Source organism: Piliocolobus tephrosceles, chromosome 6, assembly GCF_002776525.5.
Source record: "Piliocolobus tephrosceles isolate RC106 chromosome 6, ASM277652v3, whole genome shotgun sequence".
Lineage (NCBI taxonomy): Eukaryota > Metazoa > Chordata > Mammalia > Primates > Cercopithecidae > Piliocolobus > Piliocolobus tephrosceles.
The window spans coordinates 154,556,764-154,577,751 of record NC_045439.1 but is presented as its reverse complement, the minus strand read 5'-3'; the positions used below and the strand labels follow the sequence as shown (position 1 = coordinate 154,577,751).

At 44.0% G+C, this 20,988-nt stretch overlaps 1 protein-coding gene across 1 annotated transcript in view; it reads left to right on the top strand.

Moving 5' to 3' along the window:
• The window catches only part of RYR3 (ryanodine receptor 3), a 404,874-nt gene that overhangs the window by 263,511 nt on the left and 120,375 nt on the right, over positions 1 to 20,988 (top strand). Inside the window, exons 47-55 of the mRNA XM_031935734.1 lie at positions 1,380 to 1,549; positions 4,002 to 4,222; positions 8,726 to 8,816; positions 10,940 to 11,080; positions 12,318 to 12,481; positions 14,518 to 14,596; positions 18,258 to 18,347; positions 20,273 to 20,419; positions 20,626 to 20,688. Of these exons, the coding sequence (XP_031791594.1) occupies positions 1,380 to 1,549; positions 4,002 to 4,222; positions 8,726 to 8,816; positions 10,940 to 11,080; positions 12,318 to 12,481; positions 14,518 to 14,596; positions 18,258 to 18,347; positions 20,273 to 20,419; positions 20,626 to 20,688 (1,166 nt within the window). The remainder of the gene's footprint in view (positions 1 to 1,379; positions 1,550 to 4,001; positions 4,223 to 8,725; positions 8,817 to 10,939; positions 11,081 to 12,317; positions 12,482 to 14,517; positions 14,597 to 18,257; positions 18,348 to 20,272; positions 20,420 to 20,625; positions 20,689 to 20,988) is intronic.

Here is a 20,988-nt window from a genome sequence, read left to right as displayed (position 1 = left end):
CGTCTGAGAAAACTTAAGATAAAGCAAATTAGATCTGAACTCAGTGTTTCCCAAACACAAAACACTAACTGATATCCCACCACACCAGGCGTGTGTGAGAGGAAGTCAGTCTCAGCCTTTCAGGCCCAGCTCCGCCTGGTACACGGGGCAGGAGAGGCCGCAGCCTGCAGTCTGGAAGGCCCCTTCTCTCTGGCTCTGGAGCCTGACGCTGATTCCTGGGCAGGACGAGGGTCCGGAGTGGCTCAGATTTAATCTCTGTGCCTCTCAGGGTTCCCTATGAAGTCCCACACCTTTCCAGTACAGTGTTTAAATATGCCGTGGCTATAGCATGCTCATTTGGGGGTCCTTTGTCCTGGTTTTTAGTGTAAACAAAACAGGAAGAGGAAGATTGTTTTCTATCCTCACTCGAAATCCTGTCTTTACTCTCCAGCTCAAGCAGTTTTTATTTTCTTCATAGTATTTCCCCACTTCACCTTCAAACCTCTTGATTAAGATTAGAATTCTTGGATGACCTGATCTACATTTCACCTAAATCAGACGATTATTTCCAAATATTGCAACAAGATACCCTCGAAGTTTGTTCTATTTATGATGTAATAACTACAGACATGACATATTAAACTTAATCTGCCTTCATGAATGTTTTCTCCCTCACTTACTTATGTTTCAAATCAACAAAGCAATAAATCAAGCCCTGATCCTAGCATTTGCCCATTTCTGTAGCGTAAGCATTTTCACCATGGCCGATTTCAAGCTACCAATGTAATGTCACTGAACACAGAGTTGGGAAGAGAAAGGACATGGCACACCATGAGATCGCATTTCCAACACACAAATACAGTTGATGCAGAAAACCTCAAGAGTATAGTTCACCGTGAAATAATTAGGAAGTAAGGAGTTCTAGTATTTGTTACCTTTTTTAAATATCTACTTAATTGTAAATTCTAATTTTTAATAATGAGCATGTTTAACAACTGGCTGGAATTTTAAACTGGCTTTTCAACGAAGTACAAGCTGCCTTCAGCACAGCACTGTACAGGCTGAGTATTCCTTTTTCCTGAATGCTTGGGACTAGAAGTGCATTGGATTTTTTTGGATTTTGGAATATTTGCACTATACTTACCAGTTGCATATCTCAAATCTGAAAATCCACAATCCTCTGAGAAGCATCTCCATTGAGCACAATGTTGGTGCCCCAAAATTTCAGATATTGGTACGTTTCAGGTTTCAGATTTTTGGATTGGAGATACTCAATCTGTATGTTTCCAAACTTCCTGGCTCTTATAAGGAGAACAAGCTGTAGACAGACAAGCTCTGTGTTACCTTTTGAGACTCTGGAGATAGAAAAAGGGAAATTACATTTTCTGTGTGTCTTTCAGATGGGTCGGTCAGTGAGCCAGATATGGCGGCCAACTTCTGCCCTGACCACAAGGCACCTATGGTGCTGTTCTTGGACCGCGTGTATGGCATTAAGGATCAAACTTTTCTGCTCCACTTGCTGGAGGTTGGATTTTTACCTGACCTGAGAGCTTCTGCCTCTCTAGATACAGTAAGTTGCAAAAATAACAAAAGTTATTGTTCCCATCATTGTAAAATTAGTAATGTTGGACTTAGAAGCAAATATGTTCTATTTACTCACCAATTACATTTTAATAGCTTACTTTAATGGGTGAGAAAATAGAGGTATCATGCAATTGAAGATGGTAATTTGTTGAGCCAGAGACTTAGATATAGGTAAATTTGACCCCAAATCCATCTCCCTCAATTGCAGTTTTTTTAACCTTGACAGTAAGTTGTAAGGGGTTATCCTATGCCTTTTAGAATATTTAGCAACATCCCTGGCCTCTGCCCACTAGGTATCAGTAGCACCCCAGTTCCACCCCGAATCCCTGCCAAAATCAATTTCAGGTATCACCAGATGTCCCCTGGGGGGACAAAAGCACCCTCTGGTGAGACCATGTGTCCATTGCCTTTGAAAAAGGCTGGCTGGCAACATTATAGGCTGACATTATTCTTCCTACTCTCACTTCATAGTTTCATATACTGACCACCAGGATGGATAGGTCTGAAGTGAGGGGCATGATGAAGGTCAGTACATGAGGACAAAGGCAAATATAAGTAATACAAGTTTGGAAATCAAGGGTGAGATAGATAAGGTAGTTCACCATCAACAAACCTCAAGAGAGGAGGCCCCTAGAGTTACAAAACTCAGATACAAGATGCCACAAGTCAGAACTAAGCGGAAAAAGGTACACCAGGAGTCCTAGGTCCAAGGAGAAAAGACAAACTAGATCAGTGTAAGTCTAAAAATCATCTTGCCAGTTTAGGGTTGTTTTTAGTTAGAGGGTTTCTCAAAGGCTCCACCTGGTGTCCAACAGAGATAGAAATCTGAGCTCTGTGATGAGTTGTCGGTGGCAAATATCTTAACTTGGATGGATTCCACCTGCACGGGTTATCCAGAAATGGAAATACATACGAGCCCCAACCTGAATGGGAGCTGCATTCCCTTGTGTGGTAGGGAGATGATAAACGGTATATATGACAGTATTAGAGTATACGATCCCTAATACTGAATAACTCAGTCTAACCCAACGTTTTGCTATAATAAAACAGTGAATAATTGTTTATTCATAATGAATAATTATGAATAATTATTTTTTAATAAATAATTATTTTTGAATAACTATAACAGTGCTTCTGCCACTGCTGTTGTTTTGAACTTTTCCATAAATTATTTGATTTTTCAAATAATTTTCTTAACTCATGGGATCTCCCCAGGCTTCCTGATCAGATAATTTAGTGATAAACAGCAAATGCTATTCTGGTATCTGGTGTTCAATCACGTGTTTGTCCAAACACCATCTACAACAAAAAGTGTTATATTCAGTTCATTAACACATAGACATTCATGCATTCTCTTTTGAAAACGTATAATCTACTGAAATCAAAGCTCTGTCCTTTCTCATTTTAACTCTGTATATTAAAGTGATAAATGTGGAAGATTAGCTGTTTCTCCCAGCATGATTACTGAAGTTTCTAGGAGACAAACTTGATAGTTTAGATAATTTATAGGAACAACGAGAAATGTATATCATTCAAAGAAAATGGTTTTTCAAATCATAAGTTATACAAAGTGTGTTACAGATAGAATGACTGCAGTAATCACAGGAAATGGTACTGTTTCATCTCTGTGGCTCTCCAGGTTTCTTTTGAAGTTCTACAACTTTCAAAGATGGTGGTAAAGTGCACTTTGGTTATTTAGTGTCACTAAATGGGTTTTCCTTGTATTCAACTCGTCCATCTAAATGTACATAAAAGAACATCGTGAGCAAGAGTTGTGTCAGAGTTGTGTAGAAGGACCCAAGTTTCTGTTCCTTTTCCACGTTGCCCGTGCAGAGTTAGGTTCCCTTTAGTGGGGTCTACTCTCATGCCAGTATTGATTGTGAAATGCTCACAGTGCTCACCAATTAACTGAAAGGAGTCAGAGTTCCACTTTCTCTTTCACAAAACTGGTGAATTTGAGAAACTGCCTGGCCTATAACCATTCACTAATCTTACAGTCATAAGGTAACAGTGTGTGAGTCCCTGGTAGGTGAGAAAAGAGCGAAAACCAGAATAATAATGTAGTATCCTAGCAACTAGACTTTGCAAGCATCAAAATGTTGGGTGAGACTGGTCATCAGCTGATTTTAATGAGTTCAAAATTATTTTGAAGGGAGCAGATATTTATAGGATCATTTGGGAAGACGTAGAACCAGCTAGCCTTTGTTGTTATTTTTTCTGATTTTTTTTTGTTGTTGTCTTTTAACTTGATTTTTTTGTCATTGAAAATGCAAAAAGAAAAATAGAACTGCTAATAAGGTAGAAAGTTGTTCACTGCCTTGCTGTTCAATGTGGACATATATAAGCTCCCACAGCTTGCTACGTGGGAACTCAGTGCAGAGCCAGCTTTGCCCTGTTCCTCAGGGTGATTAACCTGTGTCCCAATCTTCTTTCCCTAGGTTTCCCTGAGCACCACAGAGGCTGCGCTTGCACTAAATAGGTATATATGTTCTGCTGTGCTCCCGCTCCTCACGAGGTGTGCCCCTCTCTTTGCCGGAACAGAACACTGCACTTCTCTGATTGATTCCACACTGCAGACGATATACAGGCTTTCCAAGGGACGTTCCCTCACCAAAGCACAAAGGGACACTATAGAAGAATGTTTGCTTGCCATTTGCAAGTAAGTACACATCCTATACTGTTACTCCTGTGTATGCATCCAGGTCAACTGCATTTTACTTTGTAATCTAAAAACTAGGGGTCTAGGCTAAGGAAGCTTCCAGGCCTTTGTCGTACACCAGCCCTCCCCCAGACATCTCGTAGGATGTGTTCAGTTCCCCTATTTGCCACAGGCAAAATCTTTCCCTTTGGGGAAGGGAGAGGGCACAGCTCAGGCTTTACCCGCTACGGTTGATGGACCAGAAGACCATTTCAAGCCTAAAGTGTTCAGATTAAGGGCTGTCTTCATTCTCAAGATAGAGCCAGAAGCAGATGTGTCTGCCCTCTACATGAGCACATCTTACATGGAAGCCGGACTCTGAGTGCGAATAAAAGTGACCTACCTCTAGGCCTCCCAAGACCAGCAGCAAATCAAAGAAAAAAACCTCCAGTCACCATGGGGAGTTAAAGGCAGTAATTTTTACGACTGCAGATGGGCATCAGAGCCAGCTGAGGACAAAAGGTAAAGTCACCCCAAGAGCCTTGGGTCCTCAGGAATCTAAGTCAAGTCTTGTAGAATCCAAGGAAGACGATCCTTTCAACAGCAGGTCTTAGCAGCACAGGCCAGTAGTATGATCTGCCATTTTTCAGCCAGTGTGTTGCCTTCTCAGCTGCATATCAGAAATACCTGCTGAGTTACAGAATAAATATCCCAGTGCCCAGGCCACATCCCAGCCCAAAAAGTCAAAACTGTTAGGGCTGGGACCCAAGATTCCAGCTTTTGAAGCCTCCCGGTGTTTCCAATATGTCGTCAAGATTAAAAACCACTGCTGTAGGTCGCTCCGGAGGGAGCATCAACAGGCTTCCCCCGTTAGGGGCCAGCTGAGTATGGTCTTGATCTCTTGTTGAATGAGTTCTTTTCTAATCACAGAAGAAATTACTGTGCATTGGGGAGCTAGGGCTACCTAGAAAAAAAAACTCCTCGGTCCTCACATGGATGTGAGTAGAACATCACACCAAAAGGTAATCTCAGCAGTGAGATGGCACTACACACATACCAGAACGGCCAAAATCCAGAACACTGACACCACCAAATGCTGGCAAGGATGTGGAACAACAGGAACTCGCATTCATTGCTGGTGGGAGTGAAAATGGTACAGTCACTTTGGAAGGCAGTTTGTCAGTTTCTTACAAAACCAAACATACTCTTACCACGTGATTCAACTATCTCACTCCTTGGTTTTTACCCAAATGAGTTGAAAACTATGTCCACACAAAAACCTGTATGCAGATGCTTGTAGCAGCTTTATTCGTAACTGCCAAAACTGGGGAGCATTCAAGATGTTTTTGAGTGGGCGAATGGATAAATAAACTGGTACATCAGACCATGGACTGTATTATTCAGTGCTAAAAAGAAATGAGCTATCAAGCAATGAAAATACAGAGGAACCTTAAACCGATATTACTAAGTGCAAGAAGCTAATCCGAAAAGGCCACGTGCTGTATGATTCCAACTATATGGCTTTCTGGAAAAGGCAAAGCTAAGGAAACACTGAAAAGATCAGTGGTGTCAGGGTTGGGGGAGGGAGAGATGAACAGGCTGAGCACAGAGAATTTTTAGAGCAGTGGAAAAACAGTATAATGATGGATGTGTGTCATTAAATACTTGTCTAAACCGATAGAATGTACAACAGCAAGAGTGAACCGTAATGTAAATTATGGAATTTGGGTGATAACGATGTTTCAGAATAAGTTTATCAGTTGTCACAAATGTGCCACTGGTGGGGGATAATGATAATGGGGAAAGCTGCGCCTGTATGGGGCCGGAGATAGATGAGAACTCTCAGTACCCTTTGCTCAATTTTGCTGTGAACCTAAAACTGCTCTGAAAAAGCCTGTTACAAAAAAGTTTTAAAATGTTTTAAAAAGGATAGTCTCTGGCTTATATTTCAAATATAACAATGATCACTATGTTTAAAATACTTTTTAAAATTAACCTGTATCTGCTGTCTTTGTGTCGTCTAAGGCCTACAGGCTTTAAGTGCTTTATGGGACAAGCTGTGTCATTGCATAGTATTATTTTCTTGGGGTGGGGAGTAAAGGCTGGTTGATGGGAAGGAGGCTTTGACCCAGGCCCCAAAAAGAGTTTTCTCCCAGAGATCTCCTTCCAAAACCAGGCCCGATATTATGATACTGTTTCATTCAACACAAGATTTTTATGATAACTGGCAGACAGTTAAGCTAATTAGAATATTTTTGATCTTTCAAGAGAGACAAATTTCAGGGGACACACCAATTAACCTCGAGGAATTAATAAGGTACCTAGGTTTTGCACTTTGCCACTTCAAAAGGAAGATTAATGCCCCATTATTTGTTTTTATGAGCCTCTATTTTCTTAATGGTATAAAATGGAATAAATAATGCGTTTACACCAAAAGAAATCCTTTCTATCAGCTTTAATTTGTAATTGGCTGGTAATGCATCAATAGCAGCTGCAGATCTTGTTCTCGCTTTTGCTAGAGCTGAACTCGGTGTATTTTAGAAATCACACCAACCAAGGAGTCCTGCCTCCCAACATAAGCTGTTTTCTAATAACAAAGTCACACTGGTGAGACTGATTTGAGCTGCAAATACTTTTAAAGAATGAGACTTGGGAGAAATTAGAATTTTTTTTTTTTTTTTTTTGAGACGGAGTCTCGCTCTGTCGCCCAGGCTGGAGGGCAGTGGCGCGATCTCGGCTCACTGCAAGCTCTGCCTTCCAGGTTCATGCCATGCTCCTGCCTCAGTCTCCCGAGTAGCCGGGACTACAGGCACCCGCCACCACGTCCGGCTAATTTTTTGTATTTTTAGTAGAGACGGGGTTTCACCGTGTTAGCCAGGATGGTCTCGATCTCCTGACCTCATGATCCGCACATCTCGGCCTCCCAAAGTGCCAGGATTATAGGCGTGAGCCACCAGGCCCGGCTGGTTCTTTTTTTTTTTTTTTTTTTTTTGTGTGTGTGTGTGTGTGTGTTAGACAGAGTTTTGCTCTTGTTGCCCAGGCTGGAATGCAGTGGCACGATCTCAGCTCAACACAACCTCTACCTCCCAAGTTCAAGTGACTCTCCTGCTTCAGCTTCCTGAGTAGCTGGGATTACAGGCCCGCCACCACGCCCAGCTAATTTTTTGTATGTTTAGTAGAAACGGGGTTTCACCATGTTAGCCAGGCTAGTCTCGAACTCCTGACCTCAGGGGATCCGCCCACCTTGGCCTCCCAAAGTGCTGAGATTACAGGCGTGAGCCACCGCACCTGACCAAGAAATTAGAATTTTACATCAAACAAAAAGTAGAGCTCACCCTGTTACTGTACTTTTAGAGATTTTCTTCTTGATCACTTGAGCTCCAGGTGTAGCAGGTGAACCGATACCTAACTAGGTTTTTTCATTGTTTATTTTAATAAGTCAGGAATTCGCAGAATTACAGATTTATTGCACTCTTTTCTTGTATTCAGGTTAGTGAATCTTAGGTGGTAATTGCTGATTAACTGGATAATAATGTGAAACAGTGAGTAATTTTTGCATTCTAACTATTAGATTCTGAGACAAGGCTACTTACTGTATATTTTCACCCCTGGGCTTTTTATCACAAGGCCAGCTCCAGAAACAGCTGTGAAACAGATGACTTTTGTTCTCCATCTACATACATTCTTCTTACTGTAGATGCTCCAAGGATTTCTTCCCTGGCATTCCAACATTCAACAAAGGAGTGTTAGCTTTACCTCCGTAGCTCCTTAGGCAATAGTGGAAAAAATCCAGGGATTCATGAACTGAACTTATATATCAAAATGTGTTTGTGTGTGTACACCTTTCTCTGGCGAAAACCATAGTTTCCACTAGGTTTTTTCAAAGTTTGGCAGGGTAAAAAAGCAAAATCCGTGTGGCTTACCTCTCCTTTCTCTACCTCAAAATTTATTTGTGCCATGAACTCTGTAATTTGATAGATTATTCTTTAAATAGTTACTGTATTTGCCTATTAATGGAGTTGTTTTGAGAACAAAGCCTTACCCCAAACAAATGATTCCAGTAGTGAGAATTTCATGGACTAGTGCTTTAAAGTTCTCTTCAAATCACACCAGTAGGGGGCCTCAGAGTCCACCTGTGCAGCTGCTCAACTCCAGTTTCTCCCTCTGCAGAGTTCAGGGGGCCTTAGAAATGACTAGAACATGAGCTGCACCTTCTTTCTGTTCTATTCTTTGCACATAATCAGTGATTATATTTTGAGTATGCATGTATCCTAGCACATTTTGTCACATAGCAATTATAGTTCCACCTTGGGTATCCCAATTCGTTAGCACTCTTTTTCTGAATTTTAACTATACTGTTTTCAAGTGTTTTATCGTCTACTCTTGTTTATCCGAGATCTTGTGTATTAGGAAATGTTTTCTTGGCTGTAATATGCTTATTGTTGACCATTTCTTTCATTCCTCCTTTATTGTTTTTCTTACGTTTTCATTTTATTTTTCTATGTTTCTTATTTCCTACTGCAGTCACTTGAGGCCTTCCATGTTACAGCAGCTCCTGCGACGCCTCGTTTTTGATGTGCCCCAACTCAATGAATACTGCAAAATGCCTCTCAAGGTAAACGTCACTATTGTTACAGAAATACAGTCTACTGCACAGGAAACTTGCCTGGTCGTATGTGATGTCTTCGCAATTTGGAGGGAAAAATACATGCTGAATGGGTTTGACTCCCTTAAGTTGATGGTTTGCTAACAAGACACATCCCACAAAACCATGTCCTTTCTTGAATGTCGAGGTTGAAGAAAATTGCTCCAATTTTCTTTAACTGCTTTCCACTGACTGGTTGATATTTAGCTGCAGTTAGTACGGGGACTTAGATTTTGTGCTTTCCCACTGTAATTAGGTTTTCAGAATGTGTTCATCTCAAAAAGCTTTGAAGGCCCTGTGGTTTTTCATTAAATTGATTAAAATGTCCCTTTTCTATTCCATACTGTTTTGTGCTTTTCTTGTTTGTAAGACATCTTTGTTTTCTAATTTTTTTTTTTTTTTTAAATGAGTCAGAGTCTTGCTCTGTCACCCAGGCTGAAGTGAAGTGGCATGATCTCGGCTCACCGCAACCTCCACCTCCCAGGTTCAAGCAATTCTCCTGCCTCAGCCTCCTGAGTAGCTGGGATTACAGGCACATGCTACCATGCCCAGCTAATTTTTGTTTGTTTGTTTGTTTTTAGTAGAGACGGGGTTTCACCATGTTGGCCACGCTGGTCTCGAATTCCTTACCTCAAGTGATCCACCTGCCTCAACCTCCCAAAATGCTGGGATTACAGGCATGAGCCACTGCGCCTGGCTCTCTTTCTTAATAAAAAGACCACAGACTCCTCTCTTTTATTATTATTTATTTTTTGAGACAGGGTCTCACTCTTTTACCCACACTTGAGTGCAGTGGCACAGCCACGGCTTACTGCAGCCTTGAGCTCCCGAGTTCAAGCAAACCTCCCTCCTCAGTCCCCCAAAGTGCTGGGATTGCAGCAGGTGTGAACCGCTATGCCTGGCCTTCCCTTTTTTTATTGTCTTGTTTCTGGTTTTCTCATAAATTACAAATATGTTATCACTGGCAGCATCTGGGCCTGGTGGGAGGGCACCAGAATCAGCCATCCACCCAAGCAGACAGTGTTTTTACCTTTTATCTCTGAGGCACCTGCCATATTCCCATATGCAAAAGTGTTAGCAACGGCTAACCACACCTGAAAATCCTACCTAATGATTTTAACAGCACTTTTCTTTATGGTCCAAGCAAGCATTTCAGGCAACATTTTACTGGGCTAACCAGAATTCCCGGAGAGCTTTAATTGAATCCCCTGTCTCCATCCCAGGCAGAAAACAGTTTGTATGTTCTCAGAGATTCCACAGTCCTCTAAGGGCTAATTCTTCTCTCTAGCAGCCGCAGTTTTAATCTCAAAAAAAAAGAAAATATCTTAACCGAAAACCATAGTGTGCACAGCTTAATTTGGTGTTGCTTCCTCTGCAAGCCTTTGCTGCCAGCTGGATACTGGCTTTGAAGAGGCATTATTGATATCACTCAATAAGCTCACTTTTACCTCTCATCTATCAGTGGGATTTTTCTTGGAGGATGTGGATCACACCTGCTGGGATGGAAACATTACCGGTAACTTCTGCCCTCTACTGGCAAGATGTGAAAGTGCTGTAAAATCACTGGGGTGTGAGAGAGAGAGGGGAGAGGGAGGGAGGGGGCCCGGGGAGTGGGGGCAAGGAAACAACGGGTAGTAATTGATGAGAGAAAATCTTCAAACCCACAACTTGCAGCCCACCATCTTCTCCCCATATCAGCATTCCCCCAGGATCTCCCAGAATTACAAGCAAAGGTCCCAGAAGAAATTCTTTCCACCCCTGACTGGCTAGAACAGCACACGGTGGCTACTTTCACACAGTAGCACTTTCTCTTTGAACTAGAAATGGCTCCTCTCCATTTTCCAGTAACTGCTGGGGGCACATTAGGAGGCACAAGAATTAATCAGGCAGATCCGCTCAGGCTCAAGCTCATTAGGCAGAGAGCAGACTGTTCCCAGCGGTGTTTGAAGGGCCGCTTTGTCGACAGCCCAGCTGTTTCACATGTTTCATTCTCATGATCTCTGCTTGCTATTTTATTCTCTCCTGCATGTTTTTGATGCCCGTGGACTTTCACTACCCCACCCCGCTGGTCTGTCCTGTTCTGAACCTCCCAGCTTCTGACGAATCACTATGAACAGTGCTGGAAGTATTACTGCCTGCCTTCAGGATGGGGGAGCTATGGGCTAGCTGTGGAAGAAGAGCTGCACCTAACAGAGAAGCTTTTCTGGGGGATTTTTGACTCTCTCTCCCATAAGGTAATGACGGTACTTTCTGAACAAAAAGAGAGCATCTCAGTGCCCCAGCACCTACAGATAATAGCAGCCATCATCTATTTAGCATTCTATTTGCCAGGACCTGTGCTGAGTACTTCACAAGCATATTACGCTACTTCTTGCCCATCTCTCTGAAATGGAAACTCTTAAAATCCTTATTTTACAGGTGAAGAAAAGCCTCAGAGTGGTTGAATACATTTTCACATTCACAAAGCTGTACATGGGAAAGTGACTACCAGAGTAAATGACACACACATCATCTGACGTCAGTCTCGATGCCTTACCTCCCCATTCGTTTCCCCCTGATTTGGTGCGGCTCCTGTCTGTCAGCCTTCACTAGGCTCGAGCCAAGAGGAAAGTCCTGACATCTGCTGTGATGGTGGGACGGGGGATTTCCAGAAGACCTTGAGCCATTCTGGGAGAGGTTCTTCCCAGGCACTCATTTGAGGAGGCGTCGGGTGAGAACTCAGAGCCTCTGAAACCCACGCCTTACTGAACGGTGTGATTGAAGTAAAGTTCTGACTCAGATTTTGCTCCACTTCCCCTAACCCAATTTGTGAGGTCAGCAACTTTAAAGGTAGAAAATGAGTAGGTCTGGGTTTCTTAGAGAAATGTAGAACACGCATATGGTTCGTTCACCTGCACTTAAATTTTCTTTACCCCTGGATTTCATTGGTCTAGTATAAGCAGATCAAAAGCTCTTCCCAACCCCATGCTATTTGCCTGAAATTCATTTCTGGCTGGGTTCAAGAGAGAATGATGGATATTGAGCAGCCTGCTGCTGATGTCAACGTATGACCCATATCAGCTACTACAGAGCTTGGCACAACTCGCTATGCCCTCTCCAGTTGTAAGTTGGGTCCGTTTCTATGACCATCCTTAGCAGACAAGTTTATAGTCACTTCTGGCCTAGTGACGAGTCACTTTAACCCTTAGGTGGTCTTGAAATTAACCATTTAGGAGATACTGATTTCAACCTGTTGAAGATTTTTCAACTTAAAGCAAATGGTGACTTGAGGGCTTTATAGAGTGTTATTTCATCCTCCAAGGATACCTTCATTTCCACCAGAAAATATTTAAGGGGTTACACATTTCTCGCTTTGGTTAACCTGGATAAATGCGTGTATTTTATTTCTGTTTTCAGCTGATTAGTGAATGGTTCTGTCTAAGGACATGGTTCTGCTTTCTCTGCTAACAGGGCCTTGTTTTTCCCTCACAGAAATATGACCCAGATCTTTTCCGAATGGCCCTGCCTTGTCTCAGTGCTATAGCTGGGGCCTTGCCACCGGATTATTTAGATACCAGAATCACAGCCACATTGGAGAAACAGATCTCAGTGGATGCAGATGGCAACTTTGATCCCAAACCTATCAACACTGTGAAGTGAGTCCAGAATCATCTCTAAGCTGGTCCTGTATCTTGTCCAGTAACCAATGTTTTCTTCCAGAGGATAGCAGGAAATGTGAGCTTTCCCTCTTTCCCTCCTGCCAACACTGTTCATCATTTCTCTTGACAAGTCCCATCAGGCACAAGGTTTAATCCATACCTATCTGTATTACTATATTCTGGGCTTTTGGTGGGGGAGGAAAGGATTGGTTTATTTATTACCAGAGATAGATGCTCCCACAAATAAATGTCCCCTGAGGCAGTGAGAGAACTACCCTGACAAATTATGCAATTAATTTATTAATGAGCTTTTTGACAAAATCTTTGCTCTTGGTGAATTAGGCTCATATGGTTCTAATAGCATCGTACATCACAACAGCTCCATAAATAACAGTCAGCTGAGTCCTGGCAAGGCTGGGGTGTGATGGCAGAACAGTGCGGGGTCCTCACTGGAAAAGCTGGACCTGCTCTTTGCCATGCCAAGGGATGCTGGAACTTTGGAATAGCCCTACCGTTGCGCCTTTTAATTTCTCCCTGTAATTTTCCAGAATTTCTCACTGGTGTTGACTAGGCCATGGAGGTGTGCTTATCCCTTGGGCAAAATATTGCTAAGTTTTGGTTTGCAGTAGTTCTGCCCGGTTATGAATATGTGCTGTAGGGTATACAGTCAGCTCCAGGTGCATTTTAAATGAAGAGCTCTAAAACTGCTTCAGGGTGAGCAGGGAAAGGAAGCCTGAGCTTATATGAGCCCCTTGGACCTGTCTTGCATGGCAGTAGTTCTCACATGAAAGCCTGAACCCTTCCCAGGGGGACTGTCTGCTTTGATAATGTGTAATCTTTGGGATAACTAAACACACATTCCATTGGAAAGAGCTTTGAGCTCTGGGATGGTGGGACAGAATTGAAACTGCTGTAAGGAAGAGGTAAGGAGCGTGGTAAACCATCAAGCTGGGGCCAAAGAAGGCAGGTGCTGACTTCGGAGAACTCTGCCTATAAAAATGTAACAGTGTTAAAGAAAGACAAAGCAAATGGCGTAGTAACTTGGATGCTTTTGAAAACATTCTGAGAAAACATTATACTCTAGCAACTGTGTGTTAATGGCAAGCGGCTCTGTGTTATTTTGAGAGTTCAGATTTATTCAAATATACCCGTGACATCAATATAGTTCCTTGAGGAATGGAGATTAACCCTGGCTTACTTCAGGAGAAAAGCACCTTTTGCAAGAATATGGGGTCATTATCAAAATCTAGTGAAAGGCCAACCTGGCCTTAGCACACATAGTCACCAGGGAAGGACTGGAATCAGGCACAGTGAGGAAATCGACAATCTTCAGGTGTCCCCATTGGGTGAGTCACCTGGAAGAATTTACTGGCCTAGTTTCATGCAACTCAAGACTTAAATTCCATGGAGAGAAGGTCTGATTTGCCTAGTAATTTGCCCACCCTTGGTGACAGTTCACATAACACTGCATGCAATATAAGAAGACTACGCAATGTAAAGGGAATGCAGGTGCTGATACCAACAGAAGGGACCAGAGCTGTTTTCTAGGAAAACAGAAATAGCAGGTGTCTACTGTACTTCCAAAATTCTAGTATTTTACCATGAGCCACTGAGCCCCAAAAGGTAGAAAACCACTATTTCATAACATACGGCTCTCTGGCTACCCATTTCTACCATTTCCAGATTGTAGCCAGAGGATGACAGGCCATTTACCTTGGATTCTCACTGTCTAACCAAGACAGGTCTGGCCCAGGAGCCAAGAGAACCCAGAGCACATGGCAGGAGGCCTGCGCAGCCAAGGCTCCTGCAGAGATGTTCCATGGTTAGACTTCGGTGTGTCCGTGACCTCACCCTGGCTATGCCACTCCTACTCAGGAATGTCACTGTGCCTGGAGTCCAACTTTAGCTTTTGGATTGGCTGGCTGATCACATCCACCTTCTGACAGCTGATTGATTGGTAGTTCTGACCATCTTCTACTATGTCTGGCTGAAGTGCTTGGGGAGGTTGTGATTTTTTTTCCCTCGTTTCACAGTTTTGCCTTGCCTGAAAAATTGGAATACATCGTCACCAAGTATGCTGAGCATTCACATGATAAATGGGCCTGTGACAAGGTAGGGATTATCTTCCAACTGACAATTGTCAGGAGGGAAAAGCAGCCCAAGAACATTAAAAGGGCCAGTTCTGGAAATCTGCCCGATTTGTCGAAGTAACAGATTTTCCATGCCGACAGCATTCATTGTTTCTGAGCAGCAATTTCCCAGGGTTGGTGGAGGTCACAGAAATAGGTGACAGCAGCTGCTGGTGTTTCTTTTGTGTTTCTCAAGAAAATGATCGATTCTGGAAGTGTTAACTTCTTTCTTAACATTTCCTTACTGGAATTGTGCCCACACACACGCTTGTATGTGTTTGATGGAAATGCTTAATGGGAATGGGGAGTCTTCTATCGAATTTTTGTATTTGAATGCAGATTGGAAAAAAAAAAAATGAAATTGAAAGCCTAACCCTTGCATGTTTCTGGAAGGCTGGATTTTATTCTAGGGAAGACGTGTAGTCGTCTTCTTATGGCAGGCAATGGTAGAACTCCCAGACACTCCCTTATTAATAAGGCTCTCCATCTGGTGTTTAAAATTCCTCACCACATGAGGTCAGGCTGTTTAACACGTTTCATTGCTGTGTCAGTCCTTTAACACTGGCAGGCAAAGTGGGAAGACTGTGCCAAAGATATGCAGGATTCCTGTGGGCAGCCAGTTAAGGATTGGGGCCATTTCTCAGCTGCAGCCTACAGTGTCTAACCGTGGACCCGTGTCCACAGCAAAGCCACAGAAAACCAACTCCATGCAGTGTGCACGCAGAGAAGGAACACCTTGAACCACCAGCTCAGCCTCTGTGTGGATGTAGGCTCAGCTCATCCTTCCATGAGTCTACTGGGGGCTGATGGTAACAGCTATCATTGTAACTACGGAATGGGCTAATACCTCATGCTTCTAAAGCAGGAGTTGGCAAATCTGTCCTGTAAAGGGCTGAATGATCAACATTTGAGGCTTCGAGAGCCAGACCATCTCCATTACAACAACTCTTCTCAGCTGCTGTGGCATAAAAGCAGCCACAGGGAAAACATAAACAAAAGTGGGTGCCTGTATTCCAATCATATTTTATTAATTAAAAAAAATAAAAGATGGTCAGCTAGATTTGGCTCAGGGGGCAGAGCCAGCTGGCGCTTGCTCTAGAGCATCTGCATTTTCTAAGAACTCTTTGCCTATGGCCATTTGGCCAGCCTATGAATTAGGGAGAATAGTCACCTCCAGGAGCCCACAGCATTAGCCAAGCCATCACTCAACCATGTGGATTTCAACTCCCGAGTCTCTCGTACATCCGTATATTTGTCTCTGTTCTTATGACTGCAGTCCAAGCTGCTGTCGTCTTTCACCCAGACGACTGGCATAAGCTCCTTACGGGTCTCCCCAAGTGCATTTGCCTAGTCTGTTCTTCATAGTGCAAGCGAGTCAGAGTCTCAGTACACAAAGTGAGTCATACATATTCTATCACTGCTCTTCCTGCCCAGCCCTTTCTCCTTGTTAAAATCCTTTCATAATTTCTAACTCTTCTGAAGATAATGGTCAGAATCTTTGATGTGGCCTGGTAGGCACTGCCTTATCTGACCTCTGCTACCATCTCTAGCCTCATCTCCTCCTCTGCCCTCTGCCCTCCAGCCGCCTTCCCTTATTTTAGACTCTTTCTCTCTCTCTCTCATATGCACTACATGTGCCAGAGACCCTCCTCTAAGCCTGCCAGATACCAGCCTGTACTCACACACACGCTCACAGCGTTCACCAACTCATCCTGCAAATATCACTCCAAGCATGAATTCCTAGGATGGCATTTTTCCAGATTTCTCAGTTCTGGGCCCTCTGAGCACCTTGTCCTTCTCTTTCATAGTACTTTCATAGCTCGCTTAGGTATTTGTATTTATAACATTTGCACATCTATGCATTTATTCTAATTATCAGTTTTACATTTACTAGTATAGTTGATTGATATCTCTTTCTGCCACTAGATGGTAAGCTTCACGAGGGCACAGATACATGCCTGCTCACAAATGCCAGGCGGCACTGATGATCTTACAATAAAAGAGTATTTTCCTTGCCCTCAAAAGCCTCATGATCTTGTGGGAGAATCAGAACAAACCAGCCATTGTGGGGCAGGTTGTCCAGGGCTATGGTGAGCATGAGCACAGGACTAGAACACATAGGAATCCCTAATCCACTACTGGGGTTCCAGGGACATCTCCCAGAGTTGGTGACATCTACAGCATGTGTTAAAGGATGAGTGGGAGCCATCTGTCACAAGGAGGTAAGTGCACTGCAGGCCTTGGGAACAGCAGGTGCAGACCCAGGGAGGCCAGAGACAGTTTGGCTTGAGGGAACCATGGTTCAGCATAGCTAGGACATGGAGTAGGATAGGGACAGAGGGTGAGAAATGAGTCTGGAGAGGTCAGCATGATGACCTTTTTAGGTTTACAGGTCATTTGAATGGACTTGGGTTTTACCAGGATGGCAGCTGGCAGTCAGAAACATTCCAAGTCAGTAGAGTGCCCACAAATGATTGTGGTTTTTTTAATATCCCCGGACAATAGGGTAGAAAATGAATCCATGGAGAGGCAGCAAGACTGGAGGCTGGGAGGCTACTTAAGAAGCTCTTGCAGTAACCCCAGTGAGAGCTAATGGTGGCCTGAGCTAACATACAAGCAGGGAAGCGGGTGAGAGAGAGAGACAGACAGACAAATGATGGGAGACAGACAAATGATGGGAGGGGTACAGGCAGTGGCGTCAAGGAGGACTCCCATGTCATTGGCTTGGAAAGTGAGTGTAAGCTGGGGCTGTTCACTCCACTTCATCCAGAGGACCCGAGAGGAGGAGACATGTAAAGAAGTAATTTGAGGGGTGCCTGTGGAACATCCAAGCATAGCTTAAATAGGTTTGAAACCAGGACGGAGTTCTGCGCTGAAAGTATTTGATTTGATTCTAGTCTCTTCTCAGTGGTAACTGAAACCATAGGCCTAAATTAGCTCACCTAGGGAGTATATGTCTCTTGAGAAGGGACAGAAACTTAGGAAATATACACATTTAACAAATGGACGGAAGCAGAGATTGAGAAAGAGCAACAGCCAGAAGCCTTGGGGATGTGGAGTTATGGAAATCAGGGGCTCTTACTTATCTCTGGATCCACTGTGCCTAGGACAGAGTCTGATGTGTACCACAGAAGACATTCACCCAATATTTGTTGAATAACCCTAAAAGTTCTTAAACTTCTGTGACTCTGGGAAGCACGCATCGCTACGCTTTTGCTCTGGCACTGGCAGGCAAGGATTGCAAGCCAAGGATTGCACTCCCTCCAGGCAGTGGCAATAGGTCCAGTCTTCCCAGGCCTTCCAGTCCTAGCTTCCCTTCTTCCCGCGAAGGGGGTACGCGGACCTGAGAAGCACTGTTCCCAGGGCCTTTTGAAACATCCTGTTTTAAGTGGGCCTGAAATACAAGCGAGAAAGTGGAGAGGACAGCAACTAAAACAAGAAGGAATAAAAGAGCAGAGTTCAAGATTCGGGGAGCAGAGAGCCTGATGGCCTGAAAGGATCAATTAGGCATTTTTGAAGTGAATTTCTAAGCCCTGTCACTATCCATTATTCCATTTGCTCCATGAGAATAGAAGCAGGGATTTGGGTCACATAGCGAGGTTCTTTGCATGCCAAGGATATTTGAACTGAGAACATTTCTACAGAGTCAGAATGGATGGAAATATGGGATTTCCCTGGATGAAAACGTGAAGACCCACCCACTGATAAGGCCTTTCAAGACGTTAACGGAGAAGGTAAGAAACAGGCCTGTGGTAACACTGTGTGGCCATGCTGTTTCCTTCCTTGAGTGATTTTATCAGGAGCTCAGAGGAGTTCAGAGCACATTCACTCTCAAGTCCCTAAAACATCGTCTAGGACTCAGTAAACTGTTCACAAGCTTGCCAGTGAGCAACTGCCTCAGGACCAGTTTCCAAGAGCCCAGTCTCACTTTCTGTTCTTTGGCTTTCAGAGGCCATTGGTGAAAGAAGCATCATTCAGCACTTTTTTAGGCTGGGCCAAAATGCATTTGTAGTTCTGCAACTGAACTGAACCAGGAAGGGGTTTGGTCAGGGCAGGGCAGGGCAGGGAGAAGGCGCAGTGAAATTGCTAGGAAAAATTCAGACAAGGCTGGGTATGGTGGCTTATGCCTGTAATCCTAGCACTTTGGGAGGCTGAGGTGGGCGGATCAAAAAGTCAAGAGATAGAGACCATCCTGGCCAACGTGGTGAAACTCTGTCTGTACTGAAAATATAAAAATTAGCTGGGCAGGAGAATTAGCTGAGGCAGGAGAATTGCTTGAACCGGGGAGGCAGAGGTTGCAGTGAGCCAAGATCACGCCACTGTACTCCAGCCTGGCGACAGAGCAAGACTCCATCTCAAAAAAAAAGAAAAAAGACAAAAATAATTTCTTTTTTTTTTTTTTTTTTTGAGGCAGGGTCTCGCACTCTGTCACCCAGGCTGGAGTGTAGTGGTATGATCTCGGCTCACTGCAACCTCTACCTTCCAGGCTCAAGTGATCCTCCTACCTCAGCCTCCCACGTAGCTGGGACTATAGGCATGCACCACCATGCCCAGCTAATTTTTGTAATTCTTTAGTAGAGACAGGGTTTCATCATGTTGGCCAGGCTGGTCTTGAACTCCTAACCTCTAGCAATCCTCCCACCTCAGCCTCCCAAAGTGCTGGAATTATAGGTGTGAGCCACCATGCCCAGCCGAAAATGATTTCTAATACGTGGAAGATACAGGTAATAGAGAAGAGAATCCTCAAGAAAATATGGTTAAAAGAACGCATCTCTTGATTAAAAAAAAAATTGATTGCTTAACATATTTAGTTTAACTCAACTCTGAATTCTTATCTTGCAATCTGTAAGATTCTTTGTAAGCTTTAGTCCTAGGTCTAGTGTCACGTGTGAAGGATGGTGTATGTATCTTTGTATTCACTTGACTATCTATTAAATTGTACATAGACCAAAAGAGAATTCTTTTTTTGTTGTTGTTTGTTTGAGATGGAGTTTCACTGTTAAGTCACTCAGGCTGGAGTGCAGTGGCACAATCTTGGCTCATTGCAAGCTCCGCCTCCCGGATTCAAGCAATTCTCTTGCCTCAGCCTCCCGAGTAGCTGGGACTACAGGCATGCGCCGCTATGCCTGGCTGATTTTTGCATTTTTAGTAGAGATGGGGTTTCACCATGTTGTCCAGGCTGGTGTCGAACTTCTGACGTCAGGTGATCCACCTGCCTTGGCCTCCCAGAGTGCTGGGATTACAGGCATGAGCTACTGCGCCTGGCCCACAAGAATTCTAAATCTAATAAATTATCTTTCCCAAACTCACAGGAGAGCTTTATGCAGATGCATTTTGACAAGCTCTCATCTTCAACAACTACTAGAACATGAGGAGTCACTCTTCTGTTCCCGTTCTTTACCTACAGATTGTAGATCATGTCATGAATAATGTCTGACACATTTCCTCTCAGGCAGGAGAGACTGGAGGGTCTTATACCTAAAAACACCAGAAAGTCTGTGTTTCGGGGAAGATGCCAAGGATCTTTTGACCTTGCGAGAGAAGGCTGGCGCTAACTAGCACCCCCACCCACAGTGGGGTCCACCTGCCATGCGGAGAAGGGCCAGGGAGAATGCTGGGGTGTGTTCTGCAAAGTGCTTCTGCTCAAATTCTCTTCTAGGAGAAGGAAATTTATCGCTGGCCTGCCCGAGAGTCCCTGAAAACCATGCTAGCTGTGGGCTGGACTGTGGAGAGGACCAAAGAGGGAGAAGCCTTGGTTCAACAGCGGGAAAATGAGAAGCTTCGAAGTGTGTCCCAGGCCAACCAGGTACAACACCACACCCAGGGGCCCACGCCGGGCCGATGGAACCCATGGAGAACCTGGGAGTGTTCTGCCTGCGGCGTCCTAGGTGGGACTGTCTAAGATGAAGCCTGGGGACTTTTCAGGCCACATCTTTCACAGCTGAAGTTGGGGATGCTGATAAGAACCAGGAAAATAATGGCAACCCAGTGACTCTGCCTTTGCTTTCCTAGGGCAACAGCTACAGCCCTGCTCCCCTCGACCTCTCAAACGTTGTGCTCTCCAGAGAGCTCCAGGTCAGTGCCCCAGGTCCAGCATGACTTGCTTTCAAGTGCAGGACGCGTTACCTTCCAAAGAGTTAAAGGGGGAAGAAAAGGGAAAGAATATCTAGAACATATCACCACTAAAATTCAGAACTGAAGATGGTCACATTGTGCAGAGGCCACAGGGAAGGTCTCCGCAGAGTGAACCAGTCCTCCGAGAAGGGGAGGCTTTGTGCTTCTTCCAAGGACACCCCGACGGGTGCTGACTCAGTAGGAAGAACCACCAGCGCACTAGAGTCTTTCCTCAGTATCCATGAGGGCTTCACCCTGGGA